Source organism: Grampus griseus (genome assembly GCF_964374135.1).
Source record: "Grampus griseus genome assembly, chromosome: 3".
In the NCBI taxonomy this organism is placed as follows: Eukaryota; Metazoa; Chordata; class Mammalia; order Artiodactyla; family Delphinidae; genus Grampus; species Grampus griseus.
Genome location: NC_139019.1, coordinates 161,140,127 through 161,161,562, shown reverse-complemented (window position 1 = coordinate 161,161,562; position 21,436 = coordinate 161,140,127). Strand labels below are relative to the sequence as shown.

Genomic DNA, 21,436 nt, shown 5'->3' with positions numbered 1-21,436 from the left:
GAAGTCTCTTGGGGACTCAGCATGGATGATGTTTGTTGAACGAATAAATGAATGCATGGGTTGGGATTCAACTGAACTGAGACCAGGAAGTGAGCTGATGAGGTAGCAGTTAGTTGGGGTGTTACTGGGGGACATGTAGTCATTGGGTTCCAGCAAGAAGGAAGCAGGCTGCCCCTGCCCTTCCCGTAAGAATCCTGGTCCTTGAGGCCTTTCAGCGGGGAGGGGGTGGGGGCGGGTCTCTGTATCTTCTTCATTCTTCCCCTCTGCACTTCAGCCGACACCAGTTCCTCTTCCCCTGAGTCGCTGGGTACAGAGCCTGAGAAGCGCCAGGCACCGCAGTGGATCCGGATCCGCGGAGGGTCAGACCCTCTGACCCCCGCGTCCAGGTGAGCCACGACGCAGCCCCTCGGCACCGGAGACTTCTAGCACGACCAAGGCCAAGGCGTGGCAGGGGGGACCAGAAAGGTAGGACGGAGGCACTAGAACTTGGGTCTGTGCAAACCACAGCTGGTGGGACCCCGTCAGCAGCACCCCCCACGCCCACCCCCACCGCCAGCCCAAGACTCCCAACAGCCTGCAGTTCGGAAAAGAAAGGCAGAGGGGCGGGGTCGTTTCCGGGCCAACGGCTCATTTGCATGTAGTCCCGACTTGGCCAGAGAGGGCTCCTGAAATGTTGGGGGAAATTGGGCAACTTAGCCCAAAGGGGCTGATCTGAGAGAAGGGGAAGGGGTTGTCTGGGTCAGGTCTCCTCCTCGCCTTCCATGCCCCTGAGGCATCCCGGTTAGGTACCCATTCCCCGGAAGGGGAGACTGAGGCAGGGGGCCAGAGCCAATCAAAGAGGAGCCGCCAGCGGAAGGGCTAAGTTTGAACACTTCAGAAGTGGCCTGAGCTGCTCTCGGCTATTAAAAATGTATATAACAAACACAGGTGGCGAGGGGGAGGGTGACCCTAGACTGAGGTTGGGGCTTGGATTCCGGTGTCTCCGCTTAGGTTGCTTGCATGGGGGGCGCCCCGGTGTGGGTGCTGTTGTTGCCGCTGCTGTTACTGCTCCGTCCAGGCAGCCAGGAATTGTCGTGCCACGTGTCCTCGGGGGACGTGGACTGGACCCGGGAGTTCACGGACAAATGCCTGAACTTCAGTGGCCGAAACCTGAGCCTGTTGCCTCAGAACCAGTCTCTGCAGGCCAGCAGTGTGCTTCATCTCGACCTGTCTGGGAATGGCCTTCGAAAGCTCCCACCGCTTTTTTTTGCTCACCTGGGAAAGCTGCAGGTCCTGGATGTGACCAACAACCCCCTGGACCTCGTGGACAGGGCACTGGCCGAACACTGTGACCTTGACCTGAGGGCTGACTGCAGCTGTGGCCTATCACCCTGGCACGAGGTCCGGCGGGACAACTGCTCTGGCCCACAGCCTCTGCTGTGCCTGGATGTGTCCACCGGTGCCTGGCGCAACGTCTCTGCCTTCTTGGAAGTGCGCTGTGGGCTTCCCCTGACCATGATAACCACAGGAGCTCTGGTGGCCAGTGGAATCCTGCTCCTCATGCTTGCCATTGCTGGCCCAGTGCTGGCGTGGAGACTCTGTAGACGTCGGGTAGGCAGTAGCGGGGGCATGAGCAAAACGTGGGCTGCTCAGAATGGTCCCAGGTCTGGTTCGGGCCAGCAGCCACGGTATAGTAGCCGGGGCCTCAGCCCTAAGCTCCCAGCAGCCACCCTGCCTGGATCTTCCACTTCTGACTATGAGAACATGTTTGTGGGCCAACCAGCTGCCAGGCACCAGTGGGCTGAACACAGGTGAGTGACCCACACACATCTGCTTGCAAGACTCTGGAGCCAGATGGCCAGGGTTCAATTCCCAGCTCTGCCTCTTACAGGCTGTGTGATCTTGGGCAAGTCATTTCCACCTCTCTGGGTCACCGTTTCTTCACCGATAAAATGGGGACAATAACAGCCCTCCGCCTCATGGAGTTGGGATAAGAATTGAGTTCTTGTGTAGGAGACAAGTGTTCCTCTCATGACCTGCAAACCCAGCTTCTGGCTGCCAAGGATTGGGAGAGAGGAGGCAGGTGTTCAAGGCAGAGTCGGGGTTCTGCGGTAGCAGTCAGCGGCCTGGGCTCAGATGTCGTGTGACCCAGGGCCGTCTCTGAACTTCTGTTTCGGTCTCTGTAAAATGGGACAGCACTCCGGTCTCCTTCTGACACACAGGAGATGCTAAGAGAGCCATCTGTGTCTCTCTCTACCCCACAAAGTCCTGCCTCCAAAGTTGCCTGGGCTTAGATAGATGGGTTCAACTTTTCCAGGTTGGACGAGGGAGTGGAGGGGATTTCAGGGGGGCAGGCACAAGGAAGGGCAAAAGCCTGGCAGTGGGAGAGAACAGAGAATCTGCTGTGGATGTGTTTTGTGAAGGCAAGACATCAGGGCTGAAGTTGGAGGGGGCTGGGAGGATCCAAGCAGGAAGGGAAGAGCTTGGTCGTGGCTGGGTTTTGCGGCCGCAGAATCCAAAAGGTGGGGGAGGCCTGTGAGAGACTATTGGTTAGAAATAAGAGAATATGCAAAGCAGATGCAAATAGAGCTCAAATGCAGAAGTGGGCTGAGGTAAGGAGTTGAAGGCACCACACTCCCTAAGGCAGCTTGTGTTCTGATGCTTGCCTCTGCCTCGCTGTCACCAAGACCTCAGGACCAGTCTCCTCTAAAAACACTGTTAAGAATTGGATGTGTCAATCCCAACCTACATTTTAAAGTTGCGGAGATGGAGGTTCTGGAAATTCCCTGGTGGTCCAGTGGTTAGGACGCTGTGCTTTCACTGGTGAGGGTGCGGGTTCAATCCCTGGTCGGGGAACTAAGGTCCTACGAGTCGTGCGGTGTGGCTGAAAAAAGAAAAAGAAAGAAAGAAAGAAAGAAAGAAATGGAGGTTCTGGAAGGCAGGGGAATGACATGCCCAAGGTCAGAAGCAGAAGCAAGAAACAAACCCTGAGTTCCATCCCCATACAACCATTTATGTATTTGGAGTAAATTATACTAAAGTACAAATGACTGATAGACACCATTTACCCAAAGTGGCCTTTTTTACAAGAGGAGCGGGGGTGGGGGTGTTAGGATGTTCTGGAGGCAGGAAAGTTCTTCTCTGGGTGTCTTGCCCACCATAGCAAGACACTCCTAAGAAGCTACCTCCTCCCTGATCCATTTTGTGGATGGGGAAACTGAGGCTCAGAGATTTATTTTTGTACCAAGACCACAAATTCAGCTGCTTCTGGGGACCTGGTGAAAACATTTCCCATCTGAAGGGGCACTGGTTCAGCTCCAGCTACTTGTGTTCATGTGGCTGGTGTGACTAGAGCTTCCAGTTTTTCAAGAGGAAAACAAAATCTAGAATTTAATGTAAAAAAATGGGCAACCATCTCAACTTTAAGGAAGAAAAAAACCCTACAATGACTCAAGGTCCTTGGACCACAGCGTTACAACGCTGAATCCACAGAATATTCCCTGAATCACTGCCCCTTACTTGCTTTCCTCACAGAAAGTTGGGCCAGGCTGGGAGAACACTGCCCCATGACTCACTTTTCTCATATGTAAATATTAGGAGTGGACTCAATTGCCCTGAACTACGTTGCCTCTCAAAGCTGATGTGCCCGCTTCCTGAATCCTACCTGCCCTGCCATCTGTCTGTCCGCACAGGCCTCACCCTTCAGAGGACAACGACTTCTACATGAACTATGAGAGCCGCCACCATGATTCCCAGCCTGTCTACTGCAACTTGCAGTCGCTGGGCCAGGCCCCATCGGATGAAGAAGAGTATGTGATCTCTGGGCGCTGAGCCTTCAACATCTCAAACTCCAGCCTACCCCCTTCCAGGTGACTTGGGGCACCCTGGATCTTCCCTGGCCTCAGTCTTCCCATCTGAGGAATGGGGCCAGGGAAGGATCATCCTTGAGGCCCCAGGGAGGCTCTGCAGCCCTCTCCCTAGACCACTCTGCTCCTCAGGCCACTCAGCTGCTAGAAGTGGAGAAGGAGAGACGCCAACACAGGGATGGGAGGGTCAACGTGTGAACTCTGTCGTCACCCTCCCGTTGGTGTGCAAGTATTGCCCAATAAGTTCTGCGGGACAGATGAGGCTGCTGGGCTTCCAAGACGAGAGGTCTGGGACTCCCAAATTGCTCCCAACCTCCAGTCTCTCCCCTCTGTCACTCTCAGGCCCCCTTCTCAGGTGCCTGGTATCCAGACTTGGCCCCCCAGGGCAGCCCACACTAGCCTCAAAGGGATCCTTATAACTCATGAATGGGACTGCGCCCCTCCCCTGCTCACGCACACTCTATGGCTCCCCACTGCCCCCAGATTCTCAGCCTGGTGGTTGAGACCTGCGTGACCCAGCCCTGCCCAACCCACTGCCCTCTCCCATTCCTCTGCCCTTCTGGTCTGGGCCTCCTCTCCATCAAGCTCACCTCCCTCCTGAAGCTTTCATTTTCTCATGTCATTTACCCATGCCTTTCCTTTTGCCCAGATTGCCATCCCCTTCCACGTTTTCTCACTCTTAAGCATCTAAATACAGATGCAGAACTCTGGTCTGGGCATCAGGAGGCATGGGTCCACTTCCTGACTCTGCCATTAACCCTCTGGGCTTCAGTTCCCCCATCTGTAAAACAAGGTGATTAAAATTGGCCTCTAAGGCTGTTTTAGCTCTAATATGCTGAGATACCTTAACTCATCCTTCAAGGCCCAGGTGCAATGCCAATGCCACTCTGAGAACCCTTCCCTGGTTCCTCCTCAGGCAGAGTTCCTCACTCCCAGAGCTCAGTGTATTTCAAGAGTTTGTTCAAGCTCATGCCTCAGCTGGGTTTTCTGTCAGCTGCTCCCAGCCCGACTCCTGCCAAGCCCCCAAACTAGGGGAGACAGAGCTGGACACAGACACCCCCAGTCCTGGGAGGTCAAGCCTGGGCCAGAAGGAGAGATGGAACGACGGTCCCCAGAGGGAGATGAATGAAGGAGTTTAAAAAGGGCTGTACGTAAGAGGGGAATCTGAAGTGTGTTTTGAAGGATGCATAGGTGTTCGAGAAGTAGAAAGGACAAGGCACACTGGGCAGGGGGAGCAGCCTGGAGGTGTGAAGAGGCACATGGGCAGCAGTGTCCGGCAAAGGCAACAGTTGATGTTTGGGGAGAGACTCAGTATGGCAGCTGCTACCTTTGGGTGATCCTGACATTGAGTTTAATTTTGAGGTTCCCTTGGCTTCCCCAACACCTGGGAGTGACCCAGGGTGGGAGAGGCAACCTATGAGGGTCTTCAGCTTCCTTGCACCCCTGCATCCCTGCCCTAGACACTACTCGAGCCCCCACTCCTGCTGCCAAAAATCTGTCTTCCTCTGCTCACTAATGCATTGCCTGGGTTGACCTCTTTGCACGATTCTTACTACCATCAGCCGCTTATGATTTATCTTCTACTCGTTTGTCCCTGCACTCAGCTGAGCTTGAATGGAGTCGTAAAATTTTGCCTACGTTGCTCCTTCGTGTCCTCAGTGCCCAGCCATGGCCTGGCACAAAGTGGGTACTCACTGAATACATTCAGGGCACCTGCAGTCATTCAGATCTGCCTCTGGATGCTGGGGTTCACAGGGGACACATCTCACTCACTGCTGAAGCTGGGTGCTCTGTCCTCCAGACTCCCATGACAGTTCCTCAGGGTGAACAGGCAAGTGGGTGTGGGGAAGGGGCTGGGCTTGGTACAGCTCAGCAATTCTAAGATTCTAAGTAGGAAAAGATATAACCTGGGAGATGTGGTGTGCATGAAAACGTTCTTCACAACTTACTTCTCCCTGCTCTTTTTTTAAAATTAGTTAGTTAATTAATTTATTTTTGGCTGCGTTGGGTCGTCATTGCTGTGCACGGGCTTTTCTCTAGTTGTGGCGAGTGGGGGCTACTCTTCATTGCGGTGCTCAGGCTTCTCATTGCAGTGGATTCCTTTGTTGCAGAGCATGGGCTCTAGGCATGCGGGCTTCAGTAGTTGTGGCACACGGGCTTAGTTGCTCCATGGCACGTGGGATCTTCCCGGACCAGGGCTCGAACCCACGTCCCCTGCTTTAGCAGGTGGATGCTTAACCACTGTGCCACCAGGGAAGTCCCTCTCCCTGCTCTTTTTTATATGAAAGGATAAAGGCATGATTAACATGAAGGGAGGTGCCACAAACAGGAGAAGTAATGGGACTCTTCCAGGTCGGGGGCAGAGTCACACACAATGCACGTGACTCCGGGCTGCCTGTGTTTGGAAAGGTGACCCCCATGGAGGGAGAGAGAGCAGGATGGTGATAGAGACAGGGCCAGATAATTACGGAAACAGGAGTACTGAGAGATCAGAAGAGATGGAGGGAGGCTGAGACCCAAAAGGGTCTCAGAAACAAAAGCAGAGGAATGGGGAGGTAGAGAAGCACAGAAACAGAGAGAGGGATGTCCCCGGCTGCGCTTGAGGACCATTGGCATCGTGACCACCGTCCAATCTCTTGGCATCCCCAAGAACGTCCTGCCACCCATTCCCCGGACTGTTCCAATCATCTCATATCAGCTCCCCTGAGGGAACTGAGGCCAGCGGGGGTGGGCTCTTCCCAAGGTCACCAGCTCCATCCTGGACACCACAGGGGTCAGGTCAGACAGCTTCATTTTTATTACCAGAGTTTTCCATAAACGCACACCCTGTCAGACCACGCCTCCCCAGCCCTCCAGTTCCCAGGCAGATCACCCCAATAAATTAATAATAAATACAAACATAAATACATAGGTTTGGGCCAGGAGGGAGCAGACAGCAATGGTTAGGAATCGGGTATTTCAGGTTCCACGAGCCCACTAGACAGACAAGGACAACTGAAGTCATTTCCATTGCATTTGTGCCATAAGTGAAGGACCAGGGCTGCTCACACGCAGTGGCAGTCCTTGGCCACGAGGTCGTCGAAGGGCGTGAGTGACACGCGGCCGTCGCTGTCTTGGTGCATGAGCACCACCGGATCGTAGCTGGCTGGCACGCAGCATGGGGCAGGCGCAGCATCAGGGTTCAGGCCATGCAGGCGCGCTTGCATCTGCGCGTGCGTGTTAGCCGATCGGAAGTGGCTCGGGCACGCGCCGGTGCACATGCGCACGTCCAGCTCGCGCGGCGCCAACACCCAGTCAGCCCAGCCCAGGTCCTCGAGCGACGCGCGCAGGCTCTGCAGGCGACAGCAGCGCCCCTCCCCTAGCGGGCAACCGTCCCGGGTGCGAGCATGCGCGTGGCGTCGCCTCCTGGTGGCGCTTGTCCGCCAGTGCAGCTCAAGCTGGGGCTGTGCAGAAGACAATGCCTCCAGCAACTGCTCCGGTCGCCGCAACGGTCGCAGGCGTATTGCGGGAGCCCGGGAGCTTCCGAGGCTGAGCTGACGCTGTAGTGGCCGCGTCACGTCCCACGAGCTCCGCGCCTTCGGGGACAGCCGGAGAAGGGCCCTATGCAGGCGGGAGGCTGCGGGGAGCCCCTCAGTTAAGTCGACCCGGGGGATGCGCAGGTGCAGGTGGCCGCCTGGTCCAAGTCGCACTATGGGAGAGAGGGAAACCAGTCATTCACGGGCCTACTGTGTGCCGGGCGCGGGGTGGTGGTGGTGTGTGTGTGTGCCCATTTCCTCCAACACCCCAAGCTAGATCTTACCTCACGGCCTTTGCACAAGCTACTTCCTCTACCGGCCACACTCCTCCCCTGAATCTCAGCATGGCTGGTTACGTACCACTCCAGCCTGCCTAAAATTGGCACCGACCTATTTTATTTGGTTGTCTATTATTTGCCTCCCCCACCAGAATCTCAGCGGGGATTTCTGTCTGCTTGGTCACCACTGTGCCTGACACATAGTAGGTGCTTAGTTAACGAGCTACTGTGTTTTCAACTCTCTGGTTTCCTCCATATCTGAGAAATGAAGGGTGTCTGGCTCCCCAGGATTCTCAGACCTCCAGGCTGGTACAGATGTTGGGGAGACTGGGGAGACTGAGGTTTGAGGGCTCGCAACCCAGTCACTAGGCTCAGAGAGAGGGAAGTTTTCCTGGAGTCCCACAGCACAAGTGGGATTAGGGCGGGATAAGAGCTCTTCCTTCTGGCCTGACATCCACCCCTCAACTCCCAGTTCCTAGCGCAGCCCACATCTCCTTGCACCCCCTCCATCCGCTGGAGGCTCGGTGGAGGGCGTGAAAATACTCCACTCCCTCCCTAAGGCACCAGTCACGTGCAACTTTAGCAGTGCCTTGGCGCGCAATTGCATCAGATTCGGAACCAGCCCAAGCAGGTTCTGCGCACCTCTGTGCACCTCTCTGTCCCTTTCCCCGTCCCGCCCTTCCGCCGGACCCCTGGATCCTTCCCACTGGAAATCCCCCTCCAACCCTTTCCTCACATCCAAGAGCAGGGACCACGTGCCCTCGCCCAACCTTGTCTCTGGGTTCTCCGGACTCTTGGAGTGTTCAGTAGAGTCTCTGGATTCTCTGGCCTTAGTTTCCCCATCTGCCACCCGGGGAGGTGTTGTAACATCTCAGGTTGGCTAAGCCTCGCCTGGTCCTGATGCAAACCCAGCCTTTAGTTCCCCCATCAGCCTCGAGGGGTGACTTTCTTGCCGGGTTCATGGATGGGAAAACTGAGGCTCGGCGGCAGGTCTAGGCCTCTATGTTTAAGAACCACTGGTTAAATGATGGGAGCTGCCCAGGGTGGGGTCTCCGAGATTTTACTCACGCTTTGGAGTGACTACCAGGACTTGAGGAAGGGGAATGAGGTCCGGGTTCGAGTCTTCCCGGGTCTGGTTCGCTCGAAGCCGGGTCAGCAAATCTTCGTAGCGTTTCCGCAACTCCCGGAATCTGGAGACATCAGGACTGGAGTGCACGTTTGAGGGTCCCGGGAAAGTGGGGAGGTGCTCCTGGGCCAGAGATAGGGCGCCTCGCGACGGCAGCCAGGAGAACATGAACAGCATCAGCAGCATCGGAGAGCAGTGTGGTGGTGTCGGTCTCTGCCCTGGCATGGCTGTGTTAGTTAAGCTCTAAGCTGGGACTGACCGGACGCTGCTGGACTAGCCTTTATAGTCCCCGGACTTTGTCCGCCCCCGCCTGCCTGGTCCCGCCCACCGTGGGTGCAGAGTAAACACTCCAGGGACCACAACTGGGTGGGGTCTTCGGCTGCTTTTCAGGGGGCAGTGCTTTCTGATGGGTAGGAGCTCCTCGGTATGCTGGGAAATCCCCCTCAGGAGCCTCTCTGAGCCTCAGTATCCTCTTCTGTGAAATGGGGACATCATCCCAGCTTGGTGGACTGGAGGGAAGAATAATTTTCTCAAAAAAGATTTATTACTATGTGCTAAACTCCACAACAGGAGCTTAAGGGATGAGGTGGCTTTCTTCCCTGATGAGATTCCTGCTCTCCCCTCTTTGCTTAGGGTCAAAGGCTGAAGATAGTGAAAAACAAAGGAAGCAGAGGAAAAAAAAAAACGGCCAGAAAGTGCAACCTGGGGCAAACCATTCCTCTCCATCACACCTCTATTTCTTCATCTGGAAAATAAGGAAGGATTGAGACTTTCACTGGAGAGAAGGTCAAATGAGGTGTAAAGGACAGGACCAGGCACATAGCAGGTGCTTGATAAACTGGGTGTTTTTGCAGTTACTCATCTTCAGCTGGGGAACTCCTATCCATTCCTCAAAACCCTACTCAGAAAGCCCCTCCTCCAGGAAGCCTTCTGACATTTCCTTTCCAGGCTCAGCAGGGTGCTTCCAACCCCATGCCTTCCTCCAGCCCAGCCCTGACCCCACAGCGCTGGGAGTGTGTGTGCTTGCTTGTCTCTGTCTGCCCAAGACTGGGGGCTTCTTGAAGGCTTGGGCAGGGATGAAGCTACTCTGGGCCCCCATCCTTTGGCTGGGCCTGAAGAAGAGGTGGCAGAGAATTGGGGTGCCAGGGCCTGGGGCAGTGAAGGCTGGTATCAAGTCCAGTCACCAGAGGATAGAGGAGTAGAGGGTGCCCCAGGAACATCCTTTCTCCTGGGGTACCCAGCCCTTGCCCTACTGCTCAGGACTCCTGGCCCCAGGCATCCATCCCTGTGCCTACTCCCAGCTTCCTGGCCTCAGGATGGGCCACTGTGCAAAGCAGATCGTGGGGGTGTGTAAAGTGTGACGGGGTGTGTGCAGGCAACAGATACAAGGAGGGGTGTCACACAGCAAGGCTCCTACTGGAGAAATGGAGTCCAGGCCTTCCCCATCTCCAGCTGTGTGAGTCCCACCAAGCCTCTGGCTCCACTGGGTCTCAGCCTCAGCTTCTGTCAGTGGGATTATCGCCCAGCTATGGGGGTGGAGGGCTGAGGCTCTCGATGTGATGCCCCGGGCATTCAGCAGGTGCTTAGTAGAGACGTCTCTCTGCTCATGTCACCATCATGTCCAACTGACTGCAGCTGGTTGGGAGGCTGGACCAGTCCTCTTCTTTCCATGGGACTCAGTTCCTTTCTAGGGATAAGGAAACAAAGACTTTGAGGGGCAAGTAAGGTAGGTAGAGTTGTAGGGGACGATCTCACCATAGGATCTTGCACGTGTCCACACAGGCCACGCAGACCTCATCTGAGTCTTGTCAGAATTCCTGGGTGCCCTGGGAACCCAGAGTTTGGAGGCCTGGGGGGAGTTTCTCGGAAGCCATCACCACTCACCTCCTTACCTCTCTTGGAAAGCTGTCATGGGACAGCTTCTCATGCCTCCCAGGTATGAGCCTCCCCAGGAAATTCACAGAAAATTCAACTTTTAAAGTGAACAGGACTTCCCTGGTGGCGCAGTGGTTAAGAATCCGCCTGCCAATGCAGGGAACATGGGTTCGAGCCCTGGTCCAGGAAGATCCCACATGCCGCGGAACAACTAAGCCCATGCGCCACAGCTACTGAAGCCCGCGCGCCTAGAGCCCATGCTCCGCAACAAGAGAAGCCACCACAATGAGAAGCCCGCGCACCGCAACGAAGAGTAGCCCCCGCTCGCCACAACTAAAGAAAGCCCACGCGCAGCAACGAAGACCCAATGCAGCCAAAATAAATAAATAAATAAATTTTAAAAATAAATAAATAAAGTGAGCGATTGAGTGGCATTTAGTACATTCACAGTGTTGTGAAACCACCACCTGTGTCTAGTTCCAGAATATTTTCATCACCCCAAAAGGAGACCCCGTCCCCATTAGCAGTCACTCCCCATCCCCCCTCCCCCAGCCCCTGGCAGCCACTAATCTGCCTTCTATCTCTATGGATTTGCCTGTTCTGGACATTTAATATTAAACATTCTTTCCCCACATGAACAATTCTCTGACACCAGCTGGGTGTCCTATAATTCAACTCAGTTATGGCACTGTCTACCCAGAGATAGCATCAGACCCCACGGCTTAAGGGCTCAGTACCACAAGACTGCCCTCCACCACCCCTCTTTAGATGCCAGTCACAAGTCCAGGTGGTCACCTGTACTTTTGACCAATGGCTATAAATCAGAGGTTTCCATAATCCCTTCCTTGGGTTTGATTAATTTGCTAGAGCCAGTGAGAGAACTCAGGAAATCCATTCACTCACTAGATTACAGGTTTATTACAAAGGATATTAAAGGAAAGGGAGGGACTTCCCTGGTGGCGCAGCGGTTGAGAATCCGTCGGCCAAGGCAGGGGACGCGGTTCGACCCCTGGTCCGGGAGGATCCCACATGCCGTGGAGCAACTAAGCCCTGCACCTCAACTACTGAGCCTGCACTCTAGAGCCCGCGAGCCACAACTGCTGAGCCCGCGTGCCACAACTACTGAAGCCCACGCACCTAGAGTCCATGCTCCGCGACAAGAGAAGCCACCGCAATGCAAAGTCCGTGAACCGCAACAAAGAGCAGCCCCCGCTCGCCGCAACTAGAGAAAGCCCGTGTGCAGCAACGAAGACCCAACGCAGCCAAAAATACATAAATAAATAAATTTATATTTAAAAAAAATAAAGGAAACGGATCAACAGCCAGATGGAAGAGATGCATAGGGCAAGGTATGTGAAAAGGGCATGGATTTTCCATGTCCTCTTCCAGCACACCACCCTCCCAGCACCTCTGCATGTTCATCAACCCAGAAGCTCTCCAAAGCCCATCCTTTGGGGTTTTATGGAAGCTTCATTACATAGGCACAGTTGATTAAGTCATTGGCCATTGGTGATTGAACTCTAGCTCCAACCCCTCTTCCATCCCCAGAATTGGGCGGTATAGGGAGGTTGGGGCTGAATGTTCCAACCCTCTAATTGCATGATTTGTGCTCCTAGCAACCAGCCTCTATCCTTGAGTTGTTTTTCAAAAGTCACCTCTATAACATAACGAAAGACACCTTTATCTCTCTCTTCACAGGAAATCCCAAGGGTTTTAGGAGCTCTATGCCAGAAATGGGGTGGAAGACCAAATGTATATTTCTTATTATAAGTCACAATATCACATATATAAACGGATTCGTGCAGCATGTGGCCTTTTAGATCTGGCTTCTTTCACTCAGCGTGTTTTCAGGGCTCATCTATGTTGGAGTATGTATCAGTGCTTTTCTCTTTTTTATGACTGAATAGTATTCCAGCATATGAAGACACCACACTTCATTCATCCATTCATCCGTTGATGGTCATTGGGTTGTTTCCACCTTTTCAACTATTGTGAGTAGTGTTTTCGCGAACACATACATGAAGATTTGAGGACCTGTTTTCAATTCTTGTGAGGTTGTACGCAGAAAGGGAATTGCTGGATCATATGATCATTCTATGTGTAACTTTTTGAGGCATCACAAAAATGTTTTCTACAGCCCTCTGCCTTTTTATTTATTATTTTATTTTATTTTATTTTTTTTTTTTTTTTGCGGTACGCGGGCCTCTCACTGCTGCGGCCCCTCCCGTTGCGGAGCACAGGCTCTGGATGCGCAGGCCCAGCGGCCATGGTTCACGGGCCCAGCCGCTCCACGGCATGTGGGATCTTCCCGGACCGGGGCACGAACCCGTGTCCCCTGCATCGGCAGGCAGACTCTCAACCACTGTTCCACCAGGGAAGCCCTGCCTTTTTATTTTTAAATTTTTATCAAGATATGACTTACAGAAAGCAAAAAGGCCTAATCTTAGGTGTTGAGTTTGATGACATTTCACATAACCACCTCCCGAAATGAGGTTCCAGAACATTCCCAGCTCCATCACTCTCCCTACCTTCAGATAACAGCTGTGCCCACCTCTGTTACCATGGATGAGTTTGCCTGTTTCCTAACTTGATGTAAACAGAACCAGCCAGTACATCCTCTTTTCTGTCTGGTGACTTTCACTCAACACCATGGCTGTGAATGGCTGTGTTCTTCACCTATTGTGTGCCTTGTTCTTTTTCCTTGGGGTATAGTATTCCACTGTGCATGTCCAGGAGTGGAGCTGCTGACTCATGAGTGGGTGTCTGTCCCTTTACGAGCAGGACCAGTAATTAGTTCCCTTTATTCCTGGAACTTCACAAGGGGACACAGCCCGTGGGTGGTCCCTAGGGACAGGGAAGGATGACATTAGCTCCCTGGTGGTTTCCACTTCACCAAATTCTGGAATGCTGGCAGCCAGGCCGATCTGGCTCCCCTTCACAGCATTGTTAGCCGATGACCTCATGGCCAGTCCCATGGCCAAGCTGGGAGGAACAGTGGGGCAGGCCGCAGGCAGCCAGCCAGCAAAGAGCTCAGTCGGCCGGGACCCTGCATTCCTCATTGGCAGCTTCCACGAGCCCCAGAGGCCACGCCACGGCAGAGGTGAACAGAGCACAGAGGCCGGGGGTCAGGCTGTTCCCTCCACTTGGCTTAGCTCCCAACCTCCTAGAATTTTTCCTCACTTCCTTCTGTTGGCCGTAGGCACCCTCATCAGACACACGCAACACACAAGAAACAACCCAAACCCAGTTGTTGGTTTCTCATTATGTGAGGCAAACACAGTCATGACACGAGATCCAGAAGAGGTGAAAAAGCAGGTTATTAAAAAAATCTCTTGAGTTCAACGGACAAGGAGAACTGCTGTCCTGCAGCTGTGAACGTCCCTCCAGGCCAGCATGTTGCCTGTGTCATCGATGGGGGACCACAGGCAGCCTGGGTTCAAATCATGGCTTAGTCCTTGAGATGCCAAGCAGATTTGGGAAGCATTACTTATCTCTCCAAACCTGTTTCTCAGTGCAGCCTGTTTCTCAGTATTACCCTCTTATAGGGCAGCACTGAGTAGATGAAGGTGGATTGGAGCTACACTCCCAAGAACTAACAACTATTGGTATTATGGGTAATTGGCCAATAATATCTCAGCTTCAGCTGGAGTTGAGCTCAGATAGGTCTGGGCAAGCTTACTTAGAAAGAATGGCCCCCACTGGCAAACTCCTATTTACCTCTTAAACCCCAGTTTGATGCCCCATCTTCCAATAAGACTTCCTTGTTCTCTGCCCAGGTTCCCTCAGGCTGAGGGGCCTCCCTCTGGCCTCATCCTGACCACACAAGGCTGGAGGGTCTGAGTCTGGCTCTGTGCCCTGTCAGACCAGAGCTTTCTGGGACCAAGTCCCAGTATCATTATGTTAGTTTCCTGCGGCTGCCATAGTAAATTGCCACAAACTGGGTAGTTTAAAACAACAGAAACTTATTCTGTCACAGTTCTGGAAGCCAGAACTTTGAAATCATAGGTTGGCAGGGCCGTGCTCCCTCCAAAGGCTCTGGGGGAGGAGGCTTCCTTGCCTCTTCCAGCTTCTGGGGGCCCCAGGTGTTCCTTGGCTCGTGGCTGCATCACTTCAGTCTCTGCCTCTGATTTCCCATGGCCTTCTCCTCTTCTCTGTCTATCCCTCCTCTTCTCTAAGGACACCTGTCAGTATGCAGTAAGTCTCCTACGTGCGAACGAGTTCCATTCTGAGAGCGCGTTTGTAAGTCCAATTTGTAAGTCCAACAAAGTTAGCCAACGTACCCAACTAACACAATCGGCTATATAGTACTGTACTGTAATAGGTTTATAATACTTTTCACACAAATAATACATACAAAACAAACAAACACAAAAAAATAAAGAAAACATTTAAAATCTTACAGTACAGTCCCTTGAAAAGTACAGTAGTACAGTACCACAGCTGGCATACAGGGACTGGCATCGAGTGAACAGGCAAGAAGAGTGACTGACTGGTGAAGGGAGAGGAGGTGGGAGATGGTAGAGCTGAAGGATCGTCAGCAATAGGAGACGGAGGGCAAGCTGCAGTTTCACTCACGTCCCACGTTGATGGAATGTACGTTCGCATCTTTGAAAGTTCGCAACTTGAAGGTTCATATGTAGGGGACTTACTGTATTTAGGGCCCAGTGTAAATCCAGAACAGTCTCATTTCAAGATCTTTAACTTAATTACTTCTGCAAAGACCCTTTGTCCAAATGAGGTCACATTCACAGGGACTGAGGGATCTGTATCAGCTCATCAAGGGAGGTGTGGTCCAGAGAAGGGCCATGAAATTCCCTGAGAAACATCACAGCAGTGAATGATGGCGATGGTGTGGAGAGACACCTACATCTGCAGCAAAGTGTGGAGGGGAATACCTGGGGAAAAATTTTGAGCATCTACTGTTACCAAACTGAACTCGGGTCAGCTCACCCTACGTGCAACAAAGCCAATCTACTGACACCAGGTTGTGTTGAAGGAAAGCACAACGTTTATTGCAGGGCACCAAGCAAGGGAGTGAGAGACCAGCCTCCAATCCACTCCACCTTGGCCCCTGAGTTAGGAGTTTTTTTAAAAGGGGAAGAACAAAAAGGCTGAAATTAATCATCTTGTGACATTGCTGTGACATTTCTGTTTTTTTTTTTTTTTTTTTTGGTACGCGGGCCTCTCACTGTTGTGGCCTCTCCCGTTGTGGAGCACAGGCTCCGGACGCGCAGGCTCAGCGGCCATGGCTCACGGGCCCAGCCGCTCCGCGGCATGTGGGATCTTCCCGGACCGGGGCACGAACTCGTGTTCCCTGCATCGGCAGGCGGACCCTCAACCACTGCGCCACCAGGGAAGCCCCTCTGTTTTTTTTTTTAATCAGAATTGTACCCATTCTTTTCTTCTTCTTTTTTAAAATATTTATTTATTTGGTTGCACTGGGTGTTAGTTGCAGTGCTTGGGCTCCTTAGTTGTGGCATGTGAACTCTTAGTTGCAGCATGCATGTGGGATCTAGTTCCCTGACCAGGGATTGAACCCATGTCCCCTGCATTGGCAGGCAGATTCTTAACCACTGCACCACCAGGGAAGTCCTGGAGTACAAAGTCGTAACTACTGTGCCACCAGGGAAGCCCCTGCTGTGACATTTCTTAATCGTAGTTTCAGGCATCAGGATCTGTCTGGTTTACGATGCTCTGGCCAGGTGGTCCATGGCTCTGGGGTCTGTGAGCCCATCTCGCCCCGGAGAAACAAGCTGAGTTTGTATGTTAGCGATGTTATCTACAATAGCCATTTTGGTACCTTAACGATGTTATCAACATCAGCAATTTTAATCATCTGACTCTGATTAGTGTTCAGGTAGCACAGGATTGAGGTCAGACGGGAAAAGAAAGGGAATGAAGTTTGGGATCGAGGGATTAATCCTAAACTTGGTAAGGGAACTCGGTTTTAGGGGGGCTCAGTTTCACTACTGTGTGTCTGGCACATAAGACATAATCCTTATAAGACCTGATAGGAGCGGATGACGATCTTCACTTCACAGGTGACAACCTGAGGCCGGAGAGGCATTGTGCCAAGGCCAGAAACCAGTGAAGCTGGGCTTGAAGCCCAGGCCAGCCCCCTAGCCTGCTCCGTCTCCCCCAGAGCCTCTAAAAAGAGGGGATCTGGCCACCCTCAGGGGCCAGCATGAGATGTAGGGCAGCGAGGAGGAAGACGAATTCTCCCTCTACCCTTCTGAGTTCTTGGTTGAGACCCCCTGGAATAAAAGACAGACTAGCAAGAGAAAGACACACAGAAATTTAACATGTATATCTCGTGTATATATGAGAGATACAGAGGGAAACTGAGTAAAACTCCCCAAGGGGGCCCCAGCCACTCCCTTAAATATCATCTTCCGCTAAAGACAAAAGAAAGGTGCTGGGCCTGGGGTGGGTGTTGAGGCCAATTCTGGGAGGTGACCAGGAAAAGCACAGTAAACAAGGGTAAGATTCGTTCTGCAGGTTTTAATTTGTGCTCTCTCCACTGATAAGATTCTCCAGGGATTCAGAGCCAGGCTCTTCCTCCTCGTACAGAGAGGGAGACACACTTAACGAATGGAGACTTCTTTTATAAATGTAAGTGCCCCTTACAAAAGCATAACTTCTACTCTGTTTTCAGAGTTTCTCCTGTACCTGCAGTTTCTCAAAAGAATCTTTATGCCAAAGAGGCAGGCTCTGGAGTGGCACCTTCTGCCACCCTTCAGATGGGACTGATGAAATTGCAATGTTGGGCATATGATGGGCTTGCAATACCTGGGCATTGTGGGAAGAACTCAGGCTCAGGGAAGGGAGATCCAGGTTCGAATCCTGATCATGCCAGTTCCTGGCTGTGTGACCTTGGGCAGGTGGCTTGGCCTCTCTGTGCCACTCTTCCTTCAATGTCCTGAGTCCTGGACAGGCCACAGCTGTGAGGATCCACAGATCTTTCTCCTTGTGCCCACATGAGAAGTGCTTTAAAGGAACTCATCTATTCATTTATCCATTCACTCCTTCATCCATTCGCTCCACAGATATTTCTTTAACATCTATTATGTGCCAGACCTCCTTTCAAGTAGCAAAAGAAAAGTCTCTAGGCATGGGAGGAGTAGAGGAAAGGGTGATTCTGGCAGGGGAACACAGCATGTTCAAAGACCCTGAGATCAGACAGGCAACTCCAGGCACCAGGCTGGCAAAGGAACTTGAAAGCTGATGCAGGCCCATGAGGCCATTCACAGCAGACAAGCCTGGTTCAAATCCGAGTTTGGCTTCTCCTTGGCTCTGTGGCCCGGGCAAGCAAGCACTTCACATCCTAGAATCTTTTCCTTGTCAAAGGTAGTTTTCCTCACCTGGAGAGGTTTTTTTGCAGCTCTTCACAGTCAAGGTAAGTTTTAAAAAAAATCTGTGAGCATGTGAATGCACCCCCAAAGGTGCCCAACTGATGGCCGGGGTTACTTGAGCAAAGTCACTTTTAGTTTATTTTATTATTAAAACAATTAAAAAATTATTTTCCATTACGGTTTACTACAGGATACTGAATGTAGTTCCCCTATGCTATGCAATAGGACCTTGTTTTTAAATAAAATTTTTAATTGTGGTAAAATACATGTTACATGAAATGTATCATTTTAACCATTTAAACATGTGCAACTTAGTGGCATTTAGCACATTCTCAGCGTGGTGTAGCCATCACCATTATCTATTTCCAGAACTTTCCCATCACCCCAAAAGGAAACCATGTCCCCATCCGCAGTCACTCCCCATGGCCCCTCCTCCAGCCCTTGGCAGCCACGGAAACTGGCCCCAGAGAGTTGACAGAAGCAGAAGACTAACAGGAATTCTTGAGTTTGTCTTGCAGAGCAACAGATAGGGAAACAGCTTGTTGAAACCCCTCTGCTTGTAAACTGTCTTCACTGATTAAGCTTGCTTTAGTTATTTTTTCTTTCATTCTTTTCTTCCTCTCTTTAATTGCATACCCTCCCAGAGTCACGTAGGCCAGCTGTTTTACAGGAACTTGGAGTCAGCTCTTGTTTAACTAAGGCTGATGGGGACCACTGACCCCAAAACTGGGCCCGTGCAAGCATTGAATGAATGGCCTTTTTTTTTTTTTTGCGGTACTTGGGCCTCTCACTGTTGTGGCCTCTCCCGTTGCGGAGCACAGGCTCCGGACGTGCAGGCTCAGTGGCCATGGCTCACAGGCCCAGCCGCTCTGCGGCATGTGGGATCCTCCCGGACCGGGGCACGAACCCCTGTCCCCTGCATCGGCAGGCGAATTCTCAACCACTGCGCCACCAGGGAAGCCCTGAATGGCCTTTTGACGTCAGAAAACTCCACCCTCAGATCATGCTAAGTGCCTCCATTTTTGAAGATGCAGAAACATGTAACCCAGATACGCCTGTGCAGAACACTGATTACCTCACCTTTTCCCCTACCTCCAATCACCTTTTCCTATGCCCAAGACCACTCTGCTTCTCCCATAAATATCCCAACCCCCTCGTCTTCGGGGAGGCAGATCTGAGACTTGTTCTCCCGTCTCCTCGCTTGGCTGCCTTATGAATCAATTCTTTCTCTGCTGCAAACCTCAGAGTCTCAGTGTTTGGTTTGCTGTGTGTCAGGCAAATGGACCCAGTTCGGTAACACTGGTATCAACATGTGTGTACAAGTTTTTGTTTGAACACCTGCTTTCAGTTCTCTTGGGTATATATCAAGGAGTGGAATTGCTGGGTCATGTGTTAATTTTATGTTTAACTTGTTGAGAAATCACCAAGCCTTCTCCTGTCAGTTTTATTTTTCATTATGAAATATTCCAGGCATATACACAAAAGTATCAATAATAAAGTAACAAACACCCAAGTACCCAGCACCCTGCTGAAGAAACATTCCCAAGAGAGCTGAAGCAACATTCCCAAGAGAGCTGAAGCCTGTGTACACCTCCACCACCTACCACTCATCAAGCCTTTGTCTAAAATTGGGATTTGATTTGATCATCCCCATGCATGCCATATATATATATATATATATATACATACATATATATAGTAAGTATATTTAAAATTTTATCAACAAAATGGTGCACTATGCAGCTCCAACATCTCCTTCCCCTACAGGACCATCAAACAAAAACTATCAGAATTGACTTTGTTAGAACTCTGGAAAACAGAAATTTGTAACAACTAAGTGCATGTTGAAGCAAGAAAAAGGCAACTGGAAAATGGTAGGAAAACTTTGTGGCATTTCCACTTGCCCTTGCCCCACCCACTCTGCAGCTCGGCTGTGGTCTTTTTTTTTTTAATTTTTATTTATTTTTTATTTTTGGCTGCAATGGGTCTTCACTGCTGCACGCATGCTTTCTCTAGTTGCAGCAAGCGGGGGCTACTCTTCGCAGTGGTGTGCAGGCTTCTCATTGTGGTGGCTTCTCTTGTGGAGCATGGGCTCTAGGTGTGTGGGCTTCAGTAGTTGCGGCATGCGGTCTCAGTAGTCGTGGCTCACAGGCCCTAGAGCGCAGGCTTAAGTAGTTATGGTGCATGGACTTAGTTGCTCCGCGGCATGTGAGATCTTCCCAGACCAGGGATTGAACCCATGTCCCCTGCATTGGCAGGCAGAATCTTAACCACTGTGCCACCAGGGAAGTCCCACAGCTGTGGTCTTGTAGCGAAAATAACCCATGTTCCCAGTGCAGGACCCTGGTCCTTGGATCTGGTGGGAGCAGTGCAGATCTTATTCACAAATTATTGTGTAGTTCTATTCTAACCTGTCTGGGGCTTCTTGAAGGACTGACATGGGTGCTCACCTCTGAACTGCCTAACTTGGAGCTCGGGCTGGAAAAGTGGTGGGTGTTGCTCAAAAGCACTGCAAGCTGAACCAAACATATACAGACACTTAGGGCAAAAGGTTACGTTCAAAACATATTATCAACCACTTAAACCCTGAGAGGAAAAGCTGGGGGATATTATTTGGGAAATTAGGACATTCAAAAGCACCTGTGTATATGAAGGGAATTTAGAAATCCATGTACACACCCAGGGGCAAGACTTATGCTCAGAAGAGAACTGAGAAGACTCTGAGCTTCACCTCAGGCTGATCCCTAGTCTCAGTACAAACCTGGCTAAAAGTTAAAGGAGTGTTCCAGCCCAGAACCCATCTACAAACACTGGGAGATGTGGATTTTGTTTGTTTGTTTGGGTTTTTCATTTTTAGCTCCTGGCATTCAAGGAAATCTCTGTCAAGACATTAGCCGGACATGAGCTAAATGGACAGAGACATCAGTGACCACACATGAAAAGGAATACAGTCTTTGCAAAAAATAGTTTGGAAAAGTACCTAAACAAAAGGAATACTGCAGCCTTCAACAATTCAAAAACAAAATCAAAACAGCAAAACCCTCAGGAAGGCATAGAACCTGATTTCCAGAGTTTGCCACATTATAATATTCAAATGCCTAGTTTTCAACAAAAAAAAAAATCACAAGACATAAAAACATGAAAGAATGGCCCATTCAAAGGAACAAAAGTAATTGACAGAAATCGTCCTTAAGGAAGCCCAGACATCAGACCTACTAAACAAAAACTTTAAAACAACTATTTTAAACATGCTCAAAAGCTAAAGGAAAAAAGAAAGAAAAGAAAAAGCTAAAGGAAAACATGAAAAAAGAACTGAAGGAAATCAGGAAAATGGTTTATGAAAAAAATGAGATTATCAATAAAGAGACACAAATTATAAAAAGAAACCAAACAGAAATTCTGAATCTGAAAAGTACAATAACTGAAATGAAAAATTCACTAGAGG

At 51.1% G+C, this 21,436-nt stretch overlaps 2 protein-coding genes across 3 annotated transcripts; one reads left to right on the top strand and one right to left on the bottom strand.

Moving 5' to 3' along the window:
- The first annotated feature begins 331 nt into the window (after positions 1-331).
- On the top strand, positions 332-4,632 carry LRRC25 (leucine rich repeat containing 25). Of its 2 annotated transcripts, none has more exons than XM_082652223.1 (3): positions 332-465; positions 991-1,790; positions 3,672-4,632. In XM_082652223.1, exons 2-3 carry the CDS (start codon positions 1,000-1,002, stop codon positions 3,808-3,810), a joined length of 930 nt encoding a protein of 309 aa, XP_082508349.1. In that variant the 5' UTR covers positions 332-465; positions 991-999; the 3' UTR covers positions 3,811-4,632. The 2 variants fall into 2 exon arrangements, with proteins under 2 accessions (XP_082508349.1, XP_082508350.1); XM_082652224.1 differs by having other exon boundaries at positions 3,577-4,632.
- A 2,241-nt stretch (positions 4,633-6,873) lies between these two features.
- GDF15 (growth differentiation factor 15) lies at positions 6,874-8,989 on the bottom strand (the record flags this gene model as incomplete). Its single annotated transcript, XM_082650817.1, has 2 exons — positions 6,874-7,533; positions 8,707-8,989. 2 exons carry the CDS (start codon positions 8,987-8,989, stop codon positions 6,890-6,892), a joined length of 927 nt encoding a protein of 308 aa, XP_082506943.1. The 3' UTR covers positions 6,874-6,889.
- Between the last annotated feature and the right edge of the window lie 12,447 nt (positions 8,990-21,436).